General features: G+C 33.7%; 1 protein-coding gene across 1 annotated transcript in view; it reads left to right on the top strand.

Moving 5' to 3' along the window:
- Window positions 1-19649, top strand: part of LOC111642809 (IQ motif and ubiquitin-like domain-containing protein) — a 32653-nt gene extending 13004 nt beyond the window's left edge. Inside the window, exons 4-8 of the mRNA XM_089595507.1 lie at window positions 16029-16182; window positions 16964-17295; window positions 17901-18271; window positions 19040-19233; window positions 19307-19649. Of these exons, the coding sequence (XP_089451633.1) occupies window positions 16029-16182; window positions 16964-17295; window positions 17901-18271; window positions 19040-19233; window positions 19307-19649 (1394 nt within the window). The remainder of the gene's footprint in view (window positions 1-16028; window positions 16183-16963; window positions 17296-17900; window positions 18272-19039; window positions 19234-19306) is intronic.
- The last annotated feature ends 5002 nt before the right edge of the window (window positions 19650-24651 follow it).

Genomic DNA, 24651 nt, shown 5'->3' with positions numbered 1-24651 from the left:
ACAAGTTTTTTTGTTCAGTGAATATAATTGTTAATATTAAAAAAAAAGCAATAAGTATTTACTTACTCTTGAGATCCTTATATTTCTTAGGTGTTAAAGTTTTTCTTGGGCTTCTGTTCTTCAACCGAATTATTATTTTCTCTTTAGATATGCAGCGATTGGCTATTGCTTCAGTACTCCAGTATATGACAAAAATTTCTCGCAAAAAACATTCGGGCTCTCTTTTACATAAAAAATCGTAAAAATCTTTGTCCACATATTTATTTGCTCCTACGTACTCATAAATCTGTTTTTCAAGTATACTTTGTACATTTCTATAATGTACAAATTTTTTTGTTCAGTGAATATAATTGTTAATATTAAAAAAAAAAGCAATAAGTATTTACTTACTCTTGAGATCCTTATATTTCTTAGGTGTTAAAGTTTTTCTTGGGCTTCTGTTCTTCAACCGAATTATTATCTTCTCTTTAGATATGCAGCGATTGGCTATTGCTTCAGTACTCCAGTATATGACAAAAATTTCTCGCAAGAAACATTCGGGCTCTCTTTTACATAAAAAATCGTAAAAATCTTTGTCCACATATTTATTTGCTCCTACGTACACCTATGAAAAATTTGCAGTGTGCTATCAACAATAAAACGGCATAGAATTTTATTTACAAAATAAGTGTAGAAAAATGAACACCTCACCTCATAGTTCTCAATGCTTTTAATTTCTACTTCGTGATTTCCATCTACAACTCTTGTATTCGGTTTCGGTTTTAAATTAAAAACGTTCTCATTATCCTCATCAGAGTCATGACTTGAATGTTCTGGAGGGTTATCTCGTTTCTTGAAAAACCTGTAAGTTCTTCGAGGTGCCCTTCCTAGTATTTCCCCATTTGAGATGTATAAATTATATGACAATGCAATTAATTGTAACTGTACCATATACAGTTAAAATGTATAAGAATTTTCAGTCGCACAATGTGTTCCATACATACGATCAGATAATAGCTATGCTCAACTATCAGATGGGACAATTATCAGAATAGTTTATTTCGTAGTGGATATGGATACAAAGAAAGAATTAATACTTTGCTATATAATAAACGCATCTAGTAGGATAACATGCTCAACTCAATCAATATTGGCTCCATTGGTGCTGAATTAGTTATGTTTGAGACTGACAGCTTAAGTTTTGTTCGTGTAGAGATTGAAGATAAAAAGTACATTGCCTAGATGCCCAACATCTACCACTACTAAATTATGTCTAACAGCATCGAATCAAAAAATGTACTATAAAAAGGCCACTATTTTTTTATTATTACATTCTTAGAATGAAAATGACACAAACATTTATTATTTCACGAAAATAAATTGAAAAAATGTGTTTGTTTAAGGTTAATAATTTATTGTAATACCTAAATCCTTAAATTTCCAATGCTTTATCTCAAATGTATCATACAGACAAGTTATATGCAAGCCCTTTGTGCGTAATTATATGATGATAAAATACTTATTTCACTATTTCAACAAGTAAAACATTAAAGATTCAAAGTATGTGAAACGTAGACATTTTTTAGTAATTTTAGCAAAACTTACTTCATAGGCATCGTGGCTACTCGCGTGAGATTACTCTGTCACAAAAATTATTAACGTATAATTGGTCCCCAAACTGAAAAGCTGATTTTAAAGAATATAATTTGATTTGCGGGTTTATTTTCAGCCAAAATATCGTTTGCATAACCTGTTCATAGCCGGAAATCCACACACAAGCTTCATTACTATTATAATTATACATACGATTTCTTTATGGCCATTCAATACAGACCTTACTTTGTTCATTAACTGATAAAACTGGGGGTGTATTATCGTGTATTTAAATAAGTAAAATTTACATTTGGTATTTATTAATGTATGTAGTAATATTTTTTTTATTTCATTAACGTAATTACACGTGGCATGCCATGTGTAATGCCATGTGTAATGCCATGTGTAATGCCATGTGAAACGCCATCAAGCATTATACATGAAATTTACCAACCAATTGATTGCATGGAATACCACATGGCTTTACACATGAGTTTTTTCGTGAGATTACACAAATCACTTACAGTGTAATTTCTAGTGGAATAACGTAATACCAGGCAGTAGGGTTGTCTACGTGTGATAACTTTTTTTATTAATTTTTGTTTGCTTATGTTTAACTAATAGTTTTTAAATTGTTTTGTGCGATAATTCTCGTATTAAAAACATGATCTCAAAATTCATTTTTGTGATTTGCTGTATCGGTACTACCGTCTTATGGGGTATAAGGCCACAAAGGACGTGGCTGCGTGTCCCTGTACTGAGAGTAAACTGAAAATGGTTTCCCATCATTGTACAATCGGTTGGTTTTTTTTGGTTTCCTAATTTTCTTGATTTTCTTACATTGTTTTCTCACTAAATACAATATTAACAGCTTGTGATACTTTTCAAATAAAAATATGATTAAGCTAAGGACAAATCCACTTGCTAAAAATATAAATAGCGGGGCAAGCTCAGTAATACCAAATGATGTGAATGAAACTTCTTTTACAACGAGATTTCTGGAATGAAGAGCTTTTTTTTCTCGAGAAATTATTCCATTCTCTCTGTTTTTCTGCAAACTGAAAAAAACGTTGTTAAAATTCTTCGAAAATAATTTTTTACTCGCAAATACTTACTAATGATTTAAAAATCTAATAATTGGGTCTTCTTTTCTCACAGCAATACCTTTTTTCCTAGAATTACCTAGTGTAATAGCATGGACTTTGCAACGTGACTGTAAAATTAATGAATTTGGTACTACGTCAGCTGAGTAATAAGCAACCTTCTCATTGCATATCTAAAATTAAAAAAACTTTAAATCACTCATGCACAAAAAAATAATCTTTTTCAATTTATTATTTCTCTGTAGCTTTCAAAAACTTTTGGGAATCGCTCTGATGTTAAATGTATCAGCTTGTAACTAGCACATTGTAATATTTGATAATGTCCTTATAATGCTATTTTTCGAGTGAAATGTTTCAGATATTTTTGATAATTTTTTTCAAATTGATCTTGGTGAAAAAAATCATTTTCCATAATAGATTGTAAAAAATCTTTTCTTTAAGAATTACTTTTACCACTATTTTAAGAAAAATTATAAAATGTTGAAAAAAAAGTGTCGAAAACGATTTTTGAGCACGATTGTGAAAAATGATGCATCATTAAATATTATAAGAAATTAATAAAAACAAAAATTGAGTGTTTAAAATTACCTGATCCAAGATTTCGTCTATGTTTGTAGGCAAACTTTCCACATCCTTCAACAATAAGCTCAATTTTTCGTTTGTATCGTTCTTGGAGCTCTAATAAATTGTCATAAAATAAGTTTTTCAATATAATGTTAATTATTTACATTAGGTTTCAACTTTCTAAGATTACCGAAAAAATTTTTAAATCGGGAGAGCCTTTTAAAACGATCAGTTTATATGTACCATCCTCCAGAAATTCCTGAACATTTTTAAATGGCACGTATGGTATTACAACCGTCACAAAACTTGTGAAACAGCCTGAATACATCGATATAATTATGAATGCTGTCAGATACAGCGATATTTTTGCTATTTTCGATGACAAGGAACTGAATTGCACATCTGTAAATTTTGAAAAGTGTTAGTGCAGTCAAGCAATCTTATAATATTTGATCTTTAGTTTGCTAGGATTGCTAGATTATATTCAACAGTTTATGATGACTTCACAAGTACAAGTCTTAAATTTTTTAATCTTAAATAATTATTCGCAATTTTTTATTTTTTTCATTTGACTCTCTAAAAATTATGTAAAATTTAAATGTATGCATAAACAGAACCATCCCGTAAATACAACGTGCAGATAATTTTCGTTTCGCTTAGCAGGTGCGAGAATGCCCTCTCCTAGCTCTTCAAAAGATGGTTGCACAATGGTTTTATTCGAAAATTTTTAATTATTTGTAACTCTTGTTGCACACATTTTTTTTTTTCATAAGAGCGTTTCTCTTCAGGCTCCGTGCATTCTGGAAATCTTTGCGAGGGACAGTTTCTCCCACTCAACGCTGCCATCTGACATAGGCGCATAGCGAATAGGTATTCAGTGGGGAAAGTAATATTTTGAGCCTCACATGTTATAAGCGTAGTTTAACCAAATTAATAAAAAAAAAGAAAATAGTCGTTTTGGTACGATGGCTGTACAATAAAAAAAACTTCCAAAAGTTGAAGTTTTTGTATATTTGGGTCCAAAACACGAATATCGTTTCCTTTACGAAGGCGCAAAGAGTTTGCGTGTATGGTAAGAAAATAGTAATTTTAAATTTGGTGGTGCATGTTTTCACGGCAAGCACTAGGCTCTGGTCAGATGCACGCCAGATGCGATTTTCATTTTTCCTACTCAGGCGTAGTAAAAGTCCGAAAGTTAGAAAAACGTCTAAAAGAGAAAAAATAGCTTTTGCTACACAATCAGAATTTAACCAGGGTTTCCCTACGGTCCCTCGTAAGCCCCAGGTCTTTTGGATATTTGAACAAAAAATGTACTGGAATTTGTACTTCAATTTTATAATTTTCAAAAAATTAACAATTTAATTTGCGAGAGGGGAGGGAGTGAAGATTATTACTTTATTTTTCAAGATTGATGGGTTTTTTAAATAAGTATTTCTAACTTGAAAACTTTTTTTTGCGTTTGATAAACATACTGACTTTTAAATAACACGTAGCCTGAAAGTATAATAAGAATGATTATTTGTCATATTAAATCAGAAAAACTAATTATAAAGAGCCCAAACTATTCAGGTAAATATAATTTGATTGGTTCTTGATGAAGAATGAAATTAACAAAACTTGTAGGTTTATTTATTTTTGTAACCTTGTATTCTCAATTTAAAAAAATTTGTTTTTTCACTATTGGCTGGAATAAGCCCCCAGGACTTAGTACTTTCTCGCCCTAGGGTGCAACGTGATAAGTAAGCACATTGTGTGTCCACGAGCACAACGTACGACTTTGTTCCCTCGGAAAGAATAATAGCATTTAGAGAAGCTATACGTGAAGTACGACTGTACCATTTAATTCCCTTCATAAACTTTGATTTAACTTTTGATTACACTTTTTCGAAATCGTCGTGCCCTCTGATTCTGTCACCATTCCTTGTTTTTATGTAACTGAACCTACATATGATTGAATCAATAAAAAGAGATCCCAAATTTATCCTTCATTAAAACAAAATTTTTTTTGAAGTCTCTCTCGATATGGAGCTTATTTTGCTTACAACAGCACGAACTATGTGGAAAAAAATCGTGAACGCAAGTTTTTTCATAACTCCATTACTATTTATCTATTCTAATTTTAATCATTTTGTTTTATATTTAACATAATGCTTATAGTAGTGACGGAAAAAGATGTATCAGCCACATAAACAACTAATTTATTATAAGTAATTCAAATCGTATTTTACAGACTGTTTTATACCTTTGCCCTAACTTATTCAAGTATATTAAAGTATTAAAAGCAATAAAATAGAAGGTAATATATGGAACATCGTATAATATAGTATAAACAATCAAACAAAAGTTGAAATATATGAAAAAATTCACAAATAATATCCTTTTTTATTCCTTTATTTTTATTTCCTTATTTTATTGATTTATTCGCAATGTCATGTACTATGTGACACAAGATTTTAACACAGAATTCAGTGAAGGTGACAACCTTTTTTCACGATGTACATATTTAAACTTTATCTACATAGATGACATATTTAGATATGATAATAGCATATAAATAACGAAAAAAGGATTTACCACCACTTAAACCTGTGTTCAAACTTTTTTTCTTATATACACGACATCGTCAATAAAATAAGGTCTGCTTCAAAGGTGTATCACAAATTTTTTTTTTTTTTTTTTTTTTTTTTTTTCAATAGGGGAAAATTGGGAAAGACAAAGAGCATCATTGGATGCAGAATATCACAAAAGTAAAAAGAATAAAAATGTAAATATTAATATCAGTTACTAGAAAAATTAAAAAAGGTCCGCGTACACTCACCCTTGAATGGGTTGATAGTAAACATTAAGTCAACTACCTCGCATTAGTAAGTTTTTCCGCATGAGTATATTAAATTTTATAGAAGTATTGTTAAAATTTTTTATTGTTTATTTTAAACAGTTAGGAATTTATTGATAATCCATCAAATTGGTGTTACCTCGTTGAAAATCCATAGTGAAAAAGTGATGATGAAAACAAAAATTTGATTGATTTTTACACATATTTATTTATTTCGAAGGAATACGTTACAGCTATTTTGGTACACTATATCTTCCTCAGATGAATAGCTTACAGCCACTGTGTGTATGTGTTGTAGTAGCTATGCGCTATTTGTCTGATAAGGGGACAGTGTACCGAAATAACCGTAACGTATTGCTTTAGAATAAATAAATACATGTAAATTCAATTATAACTAACTTTGTCCTCGTTATAACCTTTTTTTCAAATGAAATAATACTTTTGTTTAAAAAACGTCAGAGAAAAAATTAACACGATAAGGACCGCTCGAAATGACCCAATTTTTGCTAAAGTTAATTGTACCTAATGATTTTCATAAAAAACGTGCACGATATGGTATCAATAAGGCTGTGTCAATTTTTTTGTTTTAGTTTTGTCAGAAATCCCGTATCATTTTACCTGTATATTCCTGGTGGACGAACACTCGCCATACGTTTAAAAAGCCATCCGACAGTTTATAGATAAATCCTCTTCTATCATTATATAATACTAAAATTAAACTAAATAATATTGACGAAATAACTATAAGTATTACCAAGAAGTACCAGATACACTTGCTGAAAACCTTTTCAACAAAAATTAAATTAAACGTTACAAAGAAATAAAGTCGTGATTACTTCATACTATAAATTTTTATACCTCAAAATATGCTGTCCATGGAATTTCCTTGGAATCAGGTAATTTATAATACAAAAAATCTTGAAGATCTGTGATTTCAATCGTTACCTTAGCTTTATCTTCATTTTCATTTATAAAATATACTCCAGGCACAATAATACTTTCATTCAATAATTTTGTGGAATTAATTGACGTATTTTTAACACTTGAATTCGATTTTTTTTTCTTGTAGGTCAAGTTTTTATACTCAAATGCTAATCCAGAGTCCGATGCAAAATCTTCAACTACTTTAGAATAAAAAGTAGAAGGCTGAAAAATTTGCCAAAAATTAATTAATTTTTTTATATGCAATAATTGTTGTTTCAAAACAAACCGACGTTCTACTTAATAAATTCGTTACCTCCCCAAAAATTTTAGCCGATGCTCCGGTCAAATTCTTCCGTCTCTCAGTTAAAACTCGATTGTCTTTGACAATTAGTTGTTTCTCCTTGCTCCATTCGAATAATTTGTTAACTTGTAATTCATTCCCAGAGACGAGGGTAAACCATTCATTAATGTCTTGATTATCTCCACATTTTATTAAAATCTCGCTTAATGCGTTTAGGTGGAAATAATTTTTTTTAGGACATCGACATATGTTGAAAATTTGTCCAGTGGTAGCTGACTCAAATAGTAATAGCCAAATATGTGGCGATAGGTTATGATCCTTGGAGAAAAGTGAAAATTTTTTGAAATCATTGTCGCTGTTTAAAAATACAACGAAGAGTGTTTTTGAGTAATTTTTTATTTTGGGGTATTTCACGGGAAGATCCGCTATGGTCACTGCGACCGAGTAAACCTGTTTTTTCGAAAATGCCTTCACCATGTTAACTACTGAATGAATTTCTGTAATATTGGGAAAAAAATTAATAATTTCAGGTATTTATCTCTTTAATTAACACTTTATTTTTGCTCACCTTCGTTGCTTCTATATACGATGCCTATGCTAGTCGTTTTATAAAAATTTTGTACCCCCAAAATTAATGGGATGTCACCTTCCATGTTATCGCTTGCATGACATGGCACCAATGGCATAGTGGTTAAAATAATAATAATACCCGTAAGCATCATCATTTTCATCTAAAAATAGATTAAGAGAATATAAGCGTTTGCGCACAGAATTAAATAAATCTTTGAAACGAGGTACTTTATACGACTTAGCAAAAACGATACTATTTACCGAGAGCATAACTTTTAATGCATAGTAAAGCAAATATTGAATTGAATGAAAATATAAAATTTGTTCAACTATACTATTTTTATTGCATGGTCCCAAGTTAATTAGGCATGAAAATTGTAAAATACGCATTTGTATATTCTTGCTTTCAATGTATGTTAGGCTAGTATTTAATTATTTCAGACAAACATTTTTTTTTAATCATGGATAAATTATACAATTTACTCAGCTTTTTACAAAATAGTGGATGATGTAGTTAGAGTTCTGTAGAATCTTTTGATTAAACAAAAGTTTTGTAATGCGTGTTAAGAACAGTTTTTGCTAACATCAAGTACTACTGTTATTTATAGGAAAAAAATTGCTCTACAACCATTTACGTCTTTATATAACCTTAAAGATAGCTTTAAGATACAAATTGTGCTGTATTACACTAGTTTTAAAGTTTATTTATAGTAAAAAACAACAACATGATTTCGCTAATGACGAGATCATTATATTTCTGCAACAGAGAGAACTTGAGCATGTACTTACGTAATAGTTTGACTTTGGTAATGCTAACAATGACTTTCAAGAATTCCTTAGATTGAGCCAGGCACGATTGGAACAGACTCTCTTTCGATGCTGGAAGTTTTGTTGTCTCGAGCTTCGCAAGACACTTCTCGCCAATGACTATGGAGTTGAAAGTTAGGCTCCTCCGTCAAACTGAAATGGAAATATCGTACCAGGTGATATACACACATACGTACACACACACACACGACAATACAATTTTACACTTGATTTAAAGTTGAATTTAAAAACTTTTTTTAGCCTTTTTACTATATTTTTGCCTTAGTATGATGTAAGAGTTTGAATTGTAGCAAGAGTGTTGCTGCCCTGTTGGCTGCGTCTATTTCGACGAAGTCAACTTATTTGTTACTTGAAATTTAGGAGGGATTGCGGCACAAAAAAAACTACTCAATTTACAAATGATTAATTAAAATCCACCTAAAAAAAGACAATTTTGCTAAATTTATCGAAACGGAGGATGGAAATCAACTAGGTGAAATAAATTTAAAATGCACTGATTATGAGCCACGAACAAAGATATATTTCGTGGCTCAAGGGAAAAACTCCGAAAAGAAAAACCCAAGAGAAGAAAAATCAATGAAAATACAAACGAGTGAGGTTGAACAATAAATTTTAAAATAAAATTCCTGCAATGAAGAGTGTGTACTTGTGTATTGTGTGTAGAAAACGTATACGTGCGCGTCTGCACGTGTCTCGAAAAAACTCATGAATTGACAAACGTCGCACGGTCCGTGAAGCGGATTTTCGCCGTGCTTTACTCGCAGCACGCCGAGCTTCTCGAAGATGATGAAGATGACGATGATGATAAAAAAAGGAAAGCGTAAGAGAAATAAACCCCAAAAAGGTGACTCCCAGATACTCGTGTGCGTGATGATGATGAGAAAAGATGTAAAAACCAGTAGGACGAATATAAAACCCAACTATGCCAGATACTCGAGATCGCAGTTGACAACTGTAGACCACTCTGTATAGACAGATAGTTCGGAACTGACCCAGCGCGCTCACTCAAAGTAGTCGCAAGACCCTCCTTCCCTTTTTAATTCTCCCACCCGCTGCAGTCGTCAGGACCCATCAATCCCTTACACCTTATGTGAAAAGCCAGGAAAAGAGAGAGAGAGAACGATGTAAGCAATCAAGAGAGGGGGAGAGACCTATGACCCGAGGACACTTCATGGGAGCAAAGAAGATGGACATGTAGGTGCAGGATAGAGAAGGAGAGAAATGTTTAGCTAATGAGAGTATAGAGAGAGACTTAATGAGTTAGCGCGAGAGCGATTAATTGTACCGACTGAAACAAAAGGAGAAAAAGGAAGAAGGTAAGAAAAATATTGACTGGCGGTTGCATATGTGGATATGCGATGAATTTTGTGTGAACTCGGTGTGCTGCCACCTTCAGCGTGCTGCGAGGTTGATCCTCCACCGCTCACAAGGCGGTCTACGAATTTTAGTCGTTTCGACTAAACATGCTCCCCCCGTTGCGAGAGAAGGTTAGCAAATTAAAAACATCGTATATGTAGCGAATTCAAAAAAGTGCTTACTGTGCGAATCGTACAATGGTGTGAGAGTGTAGTGGTGTGAAAGCGTGTTTACAATTCGAGCGATGTTTACACAAATTGGTTTAATATAAGATAGACAACATGATCGAAAAACAGACTTATTTACAGAGACAATGACATTTTTTTAAATGCTTGACTTCATTTTATTAAGAATATCAAAAAAGTCTGTGTATTGACAGTTAGATGCACCCAAAATTAGAGCAAAGCAAAATTGTTACGTATATCATCGAAATTTTAATCTGATACAGGCATTTTAAGATAAACAATTCATAATATACTAGAAAAGATAAATTTTGCATTTTCTTCGAAAGTCAATTTTCGTAAGTTTGATTAATTACTTTCATCGTCAGTTGTATCATTCTTCACATTTTAACTTTATCGTAAATCTATGATGAAAAATTAAAGAAACAAAAAAGTGGATTGAAATTAAATACTCAGGATGCAAAAAATAAGATAACGGGCTTGCCGAAATCTGCTTAGCTTTTGGTAATTTTTTTATCGAATGTAATCTCTTGCTAAAAAAAAAATTGGTTAAGCGTGTAAACTTACATCAAGAAAAATTAAGCAAATTTAGCGCCAATTTGCAAAGATTAAGCACCAGTGTTATTAAAAGAAAATAAATTTTTTAAGGATGACTTAATATGCATTAAGTACGTTAATGTGTAAAAAATTGCATGTATCGTACATAACAAAATTCAAGCTTTTCTATGCTAATACTGCATTTTTATAGTTTGAATTGGCGCCAAATAAACTTTTTTTTGACATATGCTTATGGTGAAGAAAGAGAAAATTTTATGTTTGTTTCCGCCAAGGCACACTTTAAATTATAATAATAATAATAATAATAATAATAATAATAATAATAATAATAATAATAATAATGATAATGATAATAATGATATAAATTATAATAATAAAAAAGAAAATCGCAATAGTAATAATGATAAATAATGTGAGTAGTAATTATAATGGTATTAATAATAGAAATAATAAGCAAAAACAATAACATGAAAATTAAACATTTACTCTTTTATATAATCTCAAAGATATTATAGCTTTTAATGAATTGAGAAGTATTCCGCTGCTTTTGTTTTAAAACGATATATCAGTTAATAGAAAACAATATAATTTCGCTAATGACGAGATGAATATAGTTCTGTAGAGAGAAGACTTCAACATGCACTTACTTGATAACTTGACACTCGTGACGCAAATAATGATTCCCCGGAACTCCTTGGACCAAGTTGGGCACGGCTGGAATAGACTCTCTTTCGATGCTGGGAGTTTTGATATTTTGAGCTTTGCAAGACACTTCTCGCCAATGACTATGAAGTTAAAAGCTAGGCTTCTTCGTTAAACTGAATCGGAAATATTGTATGCGGTAATCACTTTATGTTGAAGTGTTGTCTAGCTGGCGCACTGACAGACAGTGTCGTTTTAGGGTTGTGCCTTGAAGGGTATGGTATTCTATTTCCCACTACCAAAATTTACTGGACATCAAGTGGGAGTAATGTCACGCCCATCAACATACTTTATCCCTTCCACACTTCCCCTCTTTTTTTTGTATTTTTGGGAACAAACAAATAAGAAGCCAATCCATGTAGGACGGGTTACAATGAAACTAATGAATGACAAATTTTTTAATCCCCTTAATACAGATTCGGTATTCTTAACGATGAACTTTTTAATAACTTTGTTATTTTATAAAACATTTAATTATTAAAATATGTTTATAAAAGTTTATTTGGTACATTTAAAAAAGTTTGATGTTGCTAATTTTTAAAAACTTTAGTTGGTTTTTAGCGTGCCAAATTTATTAAATGACCGAAATTTCTAGGACCAATTTGCGTACGAATCATGATTTCTCCATTTTTTATGCAATTTAGAAATTTGATGTTCAATTACTGCTGCAAGTACGAATATGTTTTTTAGTTTTCTTTTATGAAATATTATTGGGTAGTTGAGAGAATAAGCGTATTTTACTTGGTTTCCGGTAAAAATTGCAAAAAGTGAGAGATACTTTTCTTCAGATTGTGAAGAAGCAGTTCAGTGCACAGTCGCTAATCTTCATATGGCAAGGAGAAAATTGATTAGTACAATAAAATCAGAAAATAAGAAATATAATTAAATACCTTTTAAGTATTAATGACTTTCTATTTTCATTTTTATAAATTAATTTTATAAATTAATAATTTAAAAGAATAAACCACGCTGAGTTTACTTTAAGCTTGAAAATTGTAATATGGTTAGTTTGTATTGTCTTAATTGTAAGAAATTCAGTATTATCTCCTTATAGAAAAAACTTCGGATGAAAACATTAATACTTATAAATATTGAAAGGAAACTAAAAATAATAACTTCGTCTTGAGTAGATTGAGCCAAGTGAGTAGTTTTTTTTTCTTTTTTTTTTTTTAATTTTTATTTCCTAAAGTTAAAACATCGAGGAAACGTATTTTCTGTGCTAATTTTTATCTGCGTGCTATAAGTGTATATACAAGCAAGATTATTTGAAGACAGGGATTAAATCAAATGTTGCATTAGTATTTGAGGCATTATTTTCTATTTCAGCTATTCCTCCATGAATCGCTTAACTGATCTAAATAAAAATAGAAAAAGAATGAAAGTAAAAATAAGGCTTTATTCCGAACACATACGTATACAAAACTCTCTCAACGCACCCCATACTCCAGCGGTTAAGGACATATAATTATAGGCTTTTATAAAAGTTTCTCCGAGCTTTTCCTTACCAAGGCCATAATTTCCGATGGCTCATCTTTACTTTCTGGCATAAAATGAACTAGTGACTGTGTAGAATTGAGCCAAGGAAGAATACTTAATTTCCTAGTATAGCGCGTGTCCGTACTGATGCGTTCAATGTGCATGACAACAAAATTTTACTACCTTCTACTACGCAGCCATGCTTATAATATATTTACAATTATTCGTGTGTGTCCTGCGCGTGTTTTTTCTTTTCGTTTATTTTTCCTCTAATCTGTTTCTCTTCCAGCACTGATTCACTGGTAAATATTTTATGTCATCGATCCAGTGCCCGTTTTTGGATGTTGGTAGAAAAAAACAAGCTAGTTGTTTCTTGGTGTGTATGTATTTTTATATTTAACGTCAATGTAGTAATGTTTCAATGGGCACGTTGTTGTTTTTTTGGTAAGGAAAAAGTAAAAAAAATCAATATTTGTTATCGACTAGAAACTGGAAAAAATAAACAATAAAACACACCTAAACATTTTGTTCAGCACATGTTGAATAAAGTTGGATGAAATATTCTCGTTTTGATTTTGACGCTTGAAAAAATATTTATGCATTCATCTCTATCGTAGTTTTATTTTTCAGTGAACTGTATCTCAAAAAGTAAGTAAAAATTTCGGATGCAACCAATGAGTGTTTTTTTTTCCTATGGTTCCAGATTTCTTATTTTTATTTCGAATATGAAAAAAATTAGGTGATCCAGATGTGGATTTTTAGGGATCAATTTAGAAATTTCAACCATAGCATCCTATCAATTTTAGAGTACACAAATTTTTGACCTTTTGCATATGGTTAAAACAAAAATAAAGAAAATCGTATTTTTTTTATTTTTTATACCTTTACTTCTTTCTTTGGTCTCTGCTTACAACGGGAAATATTCCATCGAGTAAACCAACGTGTGCGTCAGTGATTTTCAATGTCAATGACATAGTTTTCAGTAAATAATATATTGAGCCACCCCTAACATCATGACTACCACCACCAAACTAGGCCGATGGAACATGAAATTTATTGCTCCAACCAATTACAATGCAAAGTAATGCCACGTACCTACTCGCAGCAAATAAGAGCTACTGTTGCTCCTACCCTTAAACTACGACAGCCAATCTACTCAAACTCGACAGCTTTTTTCTCCTACACTACCTGCGCCAACGAAGGTAGGGTCGACCAAGCGCCTCTTTTCCCCTGCCACCACAAGATTTGGATATTTTTGGCCTCTTCTGCTACTTATTCATGAGTGTACAAACACTGTATTGATCTTTGGCGTATAGTACGTAAAATAGTTTACAATAAAGAGATTTTGTTGCAGATGGTTTATGGAATCGAAAATTTAGAAGACGTGCAGACATTTTTACCCGTAATGGAATCTCCTATTTTGTGTGCAGTATTAGGTATGACTTTAAATAGGAAAGGAAAATTCTTATTTGAAATGGTCAATAATTTTATCTTGTAAACTTTTACAAACTTCAACTTCTAGATGATACGAATACTCAAATGTTAGTCCGAAGTTCCGAATTTTTAAAAACTAAAGTCATTTGGGATTTTAAGATTCTACGTAATGACCACGGATGACCATAGCGTTTCTAATGAGAATGATGTCAATCGATAAATTTTTACTATTTAGTTAGTAAAAAAAATTGAATTGCTTGACCTTAACTTGTGATTACATCGTGTTACCACATAAATAGTGCTCTCCGCAAGTTATTGTTGCAAAACAGATGAAATGTTCAATAATCTTATTCTGCAAATTTTTATAAACTTTAACCTCTAGATGATACACATGTTTCGAAAAGAGCTAGAAGTTCCAAATTTTTATTAAAACTAAAGTCGTTTATGATTTCAAGATATCACCACCAGATTCAAAGTACCAAATAGGAAATACTACTAAACACTGGTATAACTAAGTAATTTATTCTCTTTTTAGGAAAACTCATAGGTGCAATCAATTTCATGCAGCGTTAAAATTTTTTGAAGAAAAAAAAAAAAAAAAAAAAAAAAAAAAAAAAAAAAATGGAACGAAGGACAAAAGTATTATAATTTTGGATTAAATGTAAAGTTAATTTTAAATAATCTCAAGTTCGTTAAAGTAAGTTTATATTACAAAACAATCGCATCGACAGTATATTACTTTTGCTTAAATTTTTAAACCTTCATTTCTTCGACGCTCGAGATGTGCCCGATATCTGTGAAATGTAATATAGTGTATATTCTATTTTTGCTTTTTTGAAAATAGGAATGCCCTTCAAAAGTTTTTAATATCATACGATTTTATGTACCGTGAGAATTTTCAATTTTAAGATTTTATTTCATTTTATCATTTTTTAAGGGGTCAGAGATACCCAAATTGTTATTGTTAACGACTTTGATGTAATACTTGTTTTTTTATTTAATCTATTTTTACTGATGTGGAAACATTTTATTGAACCAAATCAAATTTGCACTATGTAGAGTTCTCGGTTGAATTTAAAAACAGACATGATGATTAAAAAAAAAAAAAAATTGACTGACCATTATGGCCGAAAGAATAAGTATCTCAATGGACATCAAAATTATCCAAACTATGGCAGCGAAAATTTATTTGTGAAAGGTCAGCTGGCAAACTTACTCTTTCTTTAAAAAAATGGTTAAATCATTTTGGTTGAAGTAACAAATGATCCCCTTTTTATTTGATCGATATTACACCAGTATGTAGGTACTAAGACATCGGATCTCACGTTGTAGTCTATAATGGATTCTGTTTGGTTCGTTTCGTCGATATCAAAGTTAAAGGGAGATGCGCAACTATTTCATTGCTCCATATACGTACGCGTGTACTTCAATTTTTTTCGTAATACACCTATCCATTGATGGATGTCTGCATCCTCACGACTCGTTCCACAGCATCCATCTCTTTTCTGCCCTGCAGAAATTAATAACACGATGGGTCCCTAGACATAAAATAAGTGCACTCACGGAAGAGAGGAGGAGTAGGAAAAAAGGGATGAATAATAATAATAAAAATATTTACAAAGTTTATCAAGGTCGTCGGCAGCGTATCGAGGACAAGAATGGTGACGGCTCGAATTGTTTACCTGAAAAACTCGACGCGGATGATGTGAACGAGGATCTTACGGCCAACAATCGATCGTCCCTTTCTACCCTCGAGTCATTGGAGGATTATTATCGGTGGTCTCGATATTTTTTTAATCCGTCCCTCTCGAGGATGTGTTTCGATTTTTGTTGTTTCAGTTAAGTCTTTCACGATGAGTTTTACAATTTTTTAAAATATATTACACATTTTTACGGTAGTTTTTAAAGATTTTTAATGCTTTTTTTTATATCTTTTGAAATTAATTTAAAGTGGTGATCGTAACTCTTTTTTAATCGTAAAACTAATAATTTCAAGATTGCTCAGTTATAATTTTGATATCTTTAATTTTTCTTCCAATGATTATTTTTTATTGCAATGTATTTTTCAATTTGTCAAAACAATGAGCACTTATAATTAAAAAATGTTACGACAACATACATGTCTTATTTTAAAAATATTTTTAAGGTTCCTTTGTTTATTTTTATACGAACGTGACTACTTCAACAAAAATGCACGTGTATACGAGTGTAAAGAGCACACTTAAAAAAAAAAAAGTTTAAAGTCAGAACTTTTAACAATCGTCTTCATACAAGTTATGTTTATATTAATAAAAACGAAGATCCTTATAGTGTTTCTTTTACGCCTTGAAAATACATAAGTCAATAAAAATCATGCAACGACAAAGGCTTGGAGACATTAAAAAAAAAAACAATTTTTTCGAACCATCTTGAATGGTCGAGAAAAGATGTCTTAAAGGGATCTTGGAAGGATGAAAATAAATCGTCCTAACGAGACAGATGTTATGATTTTTCATTTGTCCAATCAATAGTCCAAATAGTTTGAGCAAAAGTAATTGAACTTCTCGATGCACTGCAGCACCAAACACGCCATTCCGTCGACCCAAGAAATCAGCAGCCAACTCCACTTGATGAATAATCCAGCGGCAACCAATAATGGGGTCAACAAGCCCTTGGATCTCGCGGTTTTGCGGAGCTTAGTGGAGCACTGGAGCGTCACCGAGGAAGCGAGAATCCGCGAGTCCTACAACGAAGCTGAGTCGAGGATTGCGGCACGAGCGAGGAAGCTGGAGCAGGAGGTCGAGGCTTTTCGGGCGATAAAAAACTCGAGAAGCAGCATCGCTAGGAGAAGAGCCGAGCGTGCAAGGGCCAACTTTCTCCACGTGCTCGCGAGGCCTGTTCTGCTCAGAGGTGATTATTGATTGCATTGGACCTTAGACAACAAAGTATAGTACACCTTTTATCATGTTTGGAATTGATTTGCTCCGTGAACTGACAGGATAGAGTCTCTTTAAACACAGGTAACAGTGAAAAAAGAGTACTACTTCTGAGACAATAGCATCAAAATCGAGATACAATCTTTTGATAAATAAATGAGATACCAAACCAACTTTTCACCCATCTTTGACATTTGCAAACATGTATTTTCGTATTACGTATCTACGTGGAATATCTCAAGACGAAATATTTTTCCACCATATCTTTTATTCCCCTTTTATTATCTATACCGGCTTTAAACTCTCGCACGGTAGCCCTGAAGTGTGAAATTAAATAACTTCTACGTTGGACGCATACAATAGACATATACGCTGACGCACGTTGACAAAGAAAAAAACTGTACAAATGCAACACATTAAAGGTCTTGATCTGCTCTCAACTCAATATTTATCAACACTATTGAGTTTCAATAAATAAAGCTTGTTAATTCTCAGAATGACGTTTCCGTGTATTTATAGCGTAGCGACAAATTTAACAAAAAAGTCCCTTTTTACGAGCACTAAAGTACAATCCCGTAGGTAACAACGCAGGAAAGCAGCCAGTAAGCATCGACACATTGAGCGTCCAGCGAGCCCGCGAATTCAAGGACGTGTACGATGCCCTGCGGACTCCGGACGACTACGACGACAACAACGAGCAACAGTGCGACCCGAGCAACCGCGTTGAGCTCCCGTACTTGGTCAAAAGAATCGCGTCCCAGCATACATGTGCAGCATCGACGAGCCTCGAGAACTCGATAGACCAGGAACTGTATCTGCTGGAGCAGGCTGCCTCGCCGTCCTCGAGACTCGAGCCGCGGCGTCTATTGAGACACCTGAGGAGCCGCGTGAGGCTCGCCTTTCTCAACCTAGCTAGAAACACCTTAGCTCACCACGACAATCGAGCCAAGGTAAGGGAACTCCCGAAAATTTACCTAGTGTGCAGTATACACGGTAATTTGTCTGGAATCAGAAAACCGTGAGCAATCCGATTTTTAGTAGTATGAGTCCAAGTTTGGTCAGACAGGAAATATTTTTAAATCAGTTGTCCTGTTTATCCGATTTTAAGTAGTGCGAGTCCAAGTAAGATCAGCCAGGGGAATATTTTCAAATCAGTATTCCTATTAATCTGATTCTAAGTAGTACGAGTCTAAGTTTGGCCAGACAGAAGAATATTTTAAAATCAGTTTTCCCATCGATTCGATTTTAAGTAGTACGAGCCCAAGTTCAGTCAAACATGATAAAAATTTTTAATCAGTATTTCTATCAAACCTATTTCAAGTAGTACGAATCCAAGTTTGGTCAGACATGAGGAAATTTTTTAATCAGTATTCCTATAAATTCAATTTTAAGTAGTACTAGTCCCAGTTTGGTAAGATAAAAAAATATTTTTCAATCAGTTTTCCTGTTAGTCCGATTTTTAGTAGTGCGAGTCCAAGTAAGATTAGGCAGGAAAATAATTTCAAATCAGTTTTCACATCAAACCGATTTTAAGTAGTACGAGTCCAAGTTTTGCCAGACATCAGGATATTTTTTAATCAGTATTCCTTTAAATTCAGTTTCAAGTAGTGCGAGTACAAGTTTGGTCAGATATAGACAGATTTTTTTTAAATATAGATACACGTTTCTTAGAAATGTATCATTAATACAGGGGAAAACAATTTTTAATGAATTCGCAGGAATCAACGCGGACGCGACTGTGCCCGTCATGCGGGCATCTCAGGGGACTCGAGGCTTTTGAGACCGATCACCGCGAGCGGGTCTCGAGAACGTGTGTCGACTGCACGATTCTCAGGCCAAGGCGCCGACCTGGCCACTACCCAGATATCCACGAGAGGTTGCTCAGGGAGCTGCGAAGGCACGAAGCTGTTAGGTAGCCCCACCCTTTAGATCATCCCAAATTATTTATTTTTTCCTTACTTTAATTTCCTTTTCGTTTACCGCAGACGAGACGGTGCCAGCAGCCTTGCGTTTGTCGTGGGTCCAAAGGCAGTTGGTTACCTGGTGAATGACATATGGCACGGGCGCTCGATCTTTTCGGGGTGTGACGAGCTCGAGCGACTGCGGCTCGCGAGGCTTGACCCTCGCAAGCCCTGGACGCCCTGGAATAACCTGTTGGCGACGAGACGCGAGACTCGGATGGACGAGGTGCTCGCGAGCGATTCCTCGGGCCCACCGGATGCGTACGACGAAGAGCTGGTTCGCAAACTCAGGAGGATGAATGCACTGGCGAGACTTTACTTCAAGTCAATGGTCAGGTACCACTCGGACCCGGGAATGTCTCTGTGAGGTAGGATTTTTGTACATAAGTGTTACGACCGTAACTGCTATTTTTTCAATAATGCAAATGAAGCATTGTTTCTTTGTTACGACATATTTTCGTATGATCACGCATTTGATGCTGAACCATGATGATACATTAAAAAAATTAACAGTAAAGACTATGATTATGTAGTCAGGTAAATGAAAAATATAAATATTAAAATGAACAATTCAAGACTATTAAACTTCATTCAATTATAAGTCGACGTATGGTATGCAATGTTTCACTAAATTAGTTTTATTTCAGCAGAGCAGTTGCATCGCGGATAATGAAATAACAGTTGGTATTTATTTTAAATCCAACTCTGTTATAAATAGAAAAAATTTTTTTGAAACGAAATAAAACATAATGCATTTTGGCACATGTTTTTAACTTCTGATTATATCGTGCTACTAAGGTAAAAGCACCAGTACGTGAACACTTCCTCAAATTGCACCAGTAGATTGAACAGCTTGAATAAACTATTTTCAATTTAAGTGGATAAAAAAAAAAAATGTTTCTAACATCCTTTGATCGTTCTTTAGATAAAACGAAATTTAAATTTCAGTAAGTCTTTATACTCAACGAGAAAAAAATTATTTATTCGTGCAACTTGTATGAGGTTGCTTGTGAGACTGTTCAGGTACTGGTACCATTAGGTTTTACCTATGCCCAGTACTTGAACACATAAAAACGATTGAAATCACTGTTAATCAATAATAATAGTATGTCAAGCCAGTCGTTATAGTTTTCATAATTTGTTACCAATGAAACTAAAAAGAAATTTTTTGATTTGGTTATTTGCAATACATAATAAAAATAGAAATCAGTAGAAGGCAGCTAACATAACCTCTCTCCCATTTAATTAACATAGGATGTTCAAGTACTCGGTCAAAAATACGTATTGGTACCAATACCGGAACACACTGTTCATCTACTGGGTCATTGGTAAAAAAACTTTAAAATTAATTTATTAATTGTACACATGACCTAGAAAAACTTTTTTGTTTTTTTTTTTAAAGGAAAAAATATAAACTTACTGGCGCAATGACTGTTTTGTTGTTATGCAAATCAGAAATTCAATAAAAATGAGAAAACAAAGACTTTATGGAAAAAGTGTTCACGTACTGGTGCTTTTACCTTACATGAATCGTGTTCTCCGCAAGTTTTTGTTGCAGAGCAGAGATTTCTACGTAGCCTAAAAAAAATTTTTTTGTTAAAATTTAATACCTTTATAGGAATGTGACTCTAATGCTTGTCGGTAAATTAGAATTTAAATACGTCCAATAGGTATACAAGCGAACGTCGGTACACTTTAATCATTGTATCTATAGGCGCATATGTATAGATGGCGGTACTTTTCATACAAGCACTCTCTATTACCATCCATACATGCTCTTTCTCAATATATAAGGTACTAGCAGCCCCCCGTCTCGGCTTCGCCCGAGACTTACTAAATAAAACACCGTAGTGTGTTGACATGTAATGTGAAACATTTTAAGTTCGAAAATTTACACATATTCTTGATACATCGCAAAACAAAAATCTTCTTATTGAAAACTTATTTTTTCGGAATCCATATAGTTTATTTGGTCAAATAATAAGGTGTAAAAATAAAAAAAAATAATTATGCTGAAAAGTACCGTGCGTTCTTTATGCCATAAAATAATCGGTGGCCATAAGAAGCCGTTGATTTACAGTTTCTTCCGTGTAATTCACGAAAACGGCTATTTTTTAAAGCTGTTAAGACTTTAAACCCCCAAAAAATTTATGTTAAAAAAAAATTTTTTTTCTCATATCTCACAACTTTATTACCAGAGCAACAAAGTCCTGGACCTTGAACCCTACATTTTCATTGCCACAAAAACACAAATACCTTTTCTACTTATTTAAAAATCTGAAGTAGGATCTTTAAAGATTTCAGAGATTGCTGTGAGGGTACAATGAAATGCTGATCTCACACGTAATGGACTCTTTAGTTGTCGATTTTGACGCTGCTGTTCCAATCTCGATGAATTTTCTGCGTCAGTTTCGTGACGCCTAAGTAAAATTGTATTTATTAGATACACTTGAAGCTTTTCTTCCAATTCACCCTCTTGCGACTTTTGGCATGCTTAAAATTTGTGTGACCCCTAAAGGCTGTTTTCTGTCAACTTTGTTAAGTTCTAATATATTTGTTGGCAAAGTAGTTCGACGTCCGATGGCCCTAAAAAAGACCGGTGAGCTTCTTAAGTTATTTCTTTCTTGACTGCAGTTGACAGCAATTGTGACTGCCTGGATACCTCAGGGTGATCTTCTCTGGCTTGCTGTTGAAGATCCAGACTGATTGGGAGAAAATTTACAAAGTCCGAAGCTTTGGGGCTAGTTGTAGTGCTCTTTCCCAACGTCTCCCGGTATAACGTCGAAGATGTTGGTGTCTAAAGCACCTTTTTTATTTGCAGATTCAGTTGTTTTGGTGATCTTAGATGGGGAGATTGGTTAGTGATACTTGTCCAGTGGAGGCTGTCCCGTTGGCTCAAGTTTTTTTTCCTTCATAGCTGTTATAGGTTTGCCCAACGCAGACCTTGGAGAGGATCAGTGATTCCTGGTTGAATGCATAGAGTCGAGAGGGTAGTATAGGGTCGTCGGTCACCGGGTTTTCCAGCCTTGCGAAGAACAACTCCGCAGGTGACGTCTGCCAGTGAATAGCTGACTTGGTTTAATAGTGCCCGTCTTTAGTTAATATAGTCTTTTAGTCGACGAATCGCTTCCGGAAATGGTAATAAAAATGTATTTGTTGGCAAGGTAGTTTATACTTAGGTGGATCCTAAAAAGAACCGATGAAATTGATGGTTAAGTAGGGAACGTAAATACTTATAATGGCCCTAAAAAGCGCCAGTGGTGAAACTTCCAGGCTATTCTTTATTATTATTCCTGATGATAAAGAGCTGGCTACGGGTTGCTTGATTCTTACCCTGGGAGTCTCGATGTACGGAGACTGTAATGGAGGGAGGTACGCCGCTGACCAAAGAATATCTCGTCTCGGGTCGTTCCCCGGATAACCAACCGCTCATCGTTAGACGGGAACATGTGGGTAAGCGCGTTGGGGACCCGACTACCAAGAAGGTAGCCGTTGTGGCTCCCCGTGCCCCTCAGAGCTGTTTTCCCTTGCTTACATTTGTAGCCACAAATTTTCTAACTATACCGGGTGGGATGGTGGGACTGCCACACAACTCTGAAGAGTTGGTGCAGAATGTGCTCTGGCTAGATATGTCTCCTGGTATTCTGGCAGACGGCATCGGTTGGATATAATTTTTTTTTTTTGATCGCACTCGTCGAAATTCAGGGTGAAGGGACACTTAGGTCCCTTCCCCTTAGAGAAAAGTGTTGTCCGTAACCGGGATACCCAGCTGCAGGACTATCACCAGCATTCTCTGTACAGCTTATTGAGCTGCCGAAGCTCGACTGTACAAGTATCGACACGCTCCGGCCTATTATAACCACAATTATTTAATTATATTGCAGGTAGCTTCGATTTTATGTCGACGCCACCTAGCGGATTTTACTGAACTAAAGTGAAAAGCTGGCGTATTTTTGCAAAACTTTGAGCTCATTACAACGGTTTTAGCGCTTCTGCTTTATATATTAGTAAGATATAAAATACTGATAATACAAGTCTACATAACTTCTTTTTCAAGAAATTTTTCTTTGGAGAAATAATTAAGAACGAGAAAAAATCCTCCCCGGGTGCGGATCGAACACACAACCCCCCCCCCCCCGTTTACTAGACAGTTGCTCCACCAGTTAAGCTACCGAGGAGCTGTGCATTCACTCGCACCGTATGTTTAGATAAGTTCTCGTTCTCAATTCTTAAGCTGTCTTTCACCTAAGCTCGATATTATAGGAATGCGACTCTAATGCTTGTCGGTAAATTAGAATTCAAATATGTCCAATAGGTATACAAGCGAACGTCGATACACTTTCTCGTTCTTAATTATTTCTCCAAAGAAAAATTTCTTGAAAAAGAAGTTATGTGAATTTGTATTATCAGTATTTTATATACCTTATATATTACAAAAGAGCATGTATGGATGGTTATAGAGAGTGCTTGTATGAAAAGTACCACCATCTATACATATGCGCCTATAGATACAATGATTAAAGTGTATCGACGTTCGCTTGTATACCTATTGGACGTATTTGAATTTTAATACCTTTATGTTCATAAAGAAGTCTAAATGAGTCTTATATATTCATATTTTTTCTGTGAACTATTATATGATTAAAAGCAAGAAATAAAAGTTATCTCCTCCACCCTTAAATACCTGTCCTGTACATTCAACAAGTTGAATTGGCATTATTTGTGTGGCTGTAGTGTACAAACAAAACAAACTTTCAATCTTGTATAGCAAAGAATCTTATACAATCTGATAATTGGACCACAAGGATAGACTTAAAAAATAATTGAGATGTGTTTTGGAGAATAATTGTATTTTACCTAGTTTTTTGTTAAAAATTTCAAAAATTGAGTAATAATTTGCCGCGGATAGTGTGTGAGCAGTTCAGTGTGCGGTTGTTAGTCTCTACATAGCAAAGAAAAAATTTAGTTGTACAATAAATCCTCAAAATAAGAAATGTTACTTTATACACTGGACGTAAAAATCACTTTGTAGTTTTATTTTAATAAATTATTTATTCTTAATCAATGCATTAAAAGGTTAATTCACGCTAAATACTCATCATACCTAAAAATATTAATATCATATTTGTTATTTTTTAGACCGTTATTTTCTACCGGCTCTATGAGTGCTCGATAATCTATTTTGAGATTTTATTTTGTTTTATTATCGTTTATTAATTTTTTTTAAGGGGGCAGAAGAAAAAAAAAATCTAATAAAAAGTGAATTAAATATTCAGGCTGCGTGCGACTGCGGGACAACTCGAGTATGCCTCTGGACATGGGCCCTTTCGCGAGGCTTCTACGCACAATTCGTACAGATAAGCCCGAAG

Source organism: Copidosoma floridanum, unplaced genomic scaffold, assembly GCF_036245765.1.
Source record: "Copidosoma floridanum isolate Cflo_tuat_1 unplaced genomic scaffold, Cflo_Japanese_pri ptg000025l, whole genome shotgun sequence".
Taxonomy (NCBI): Eukaryota; Metazoa; Arthropoda; class Insecta; order Hymenoptera; family Encyrtidae; genus Copidosoma; species Copidosoma floridanum.
Note: the sequence above shows the minus strand (reverse complement) of the source record. Positions and strands in the feature narration are given on the sequence as shown.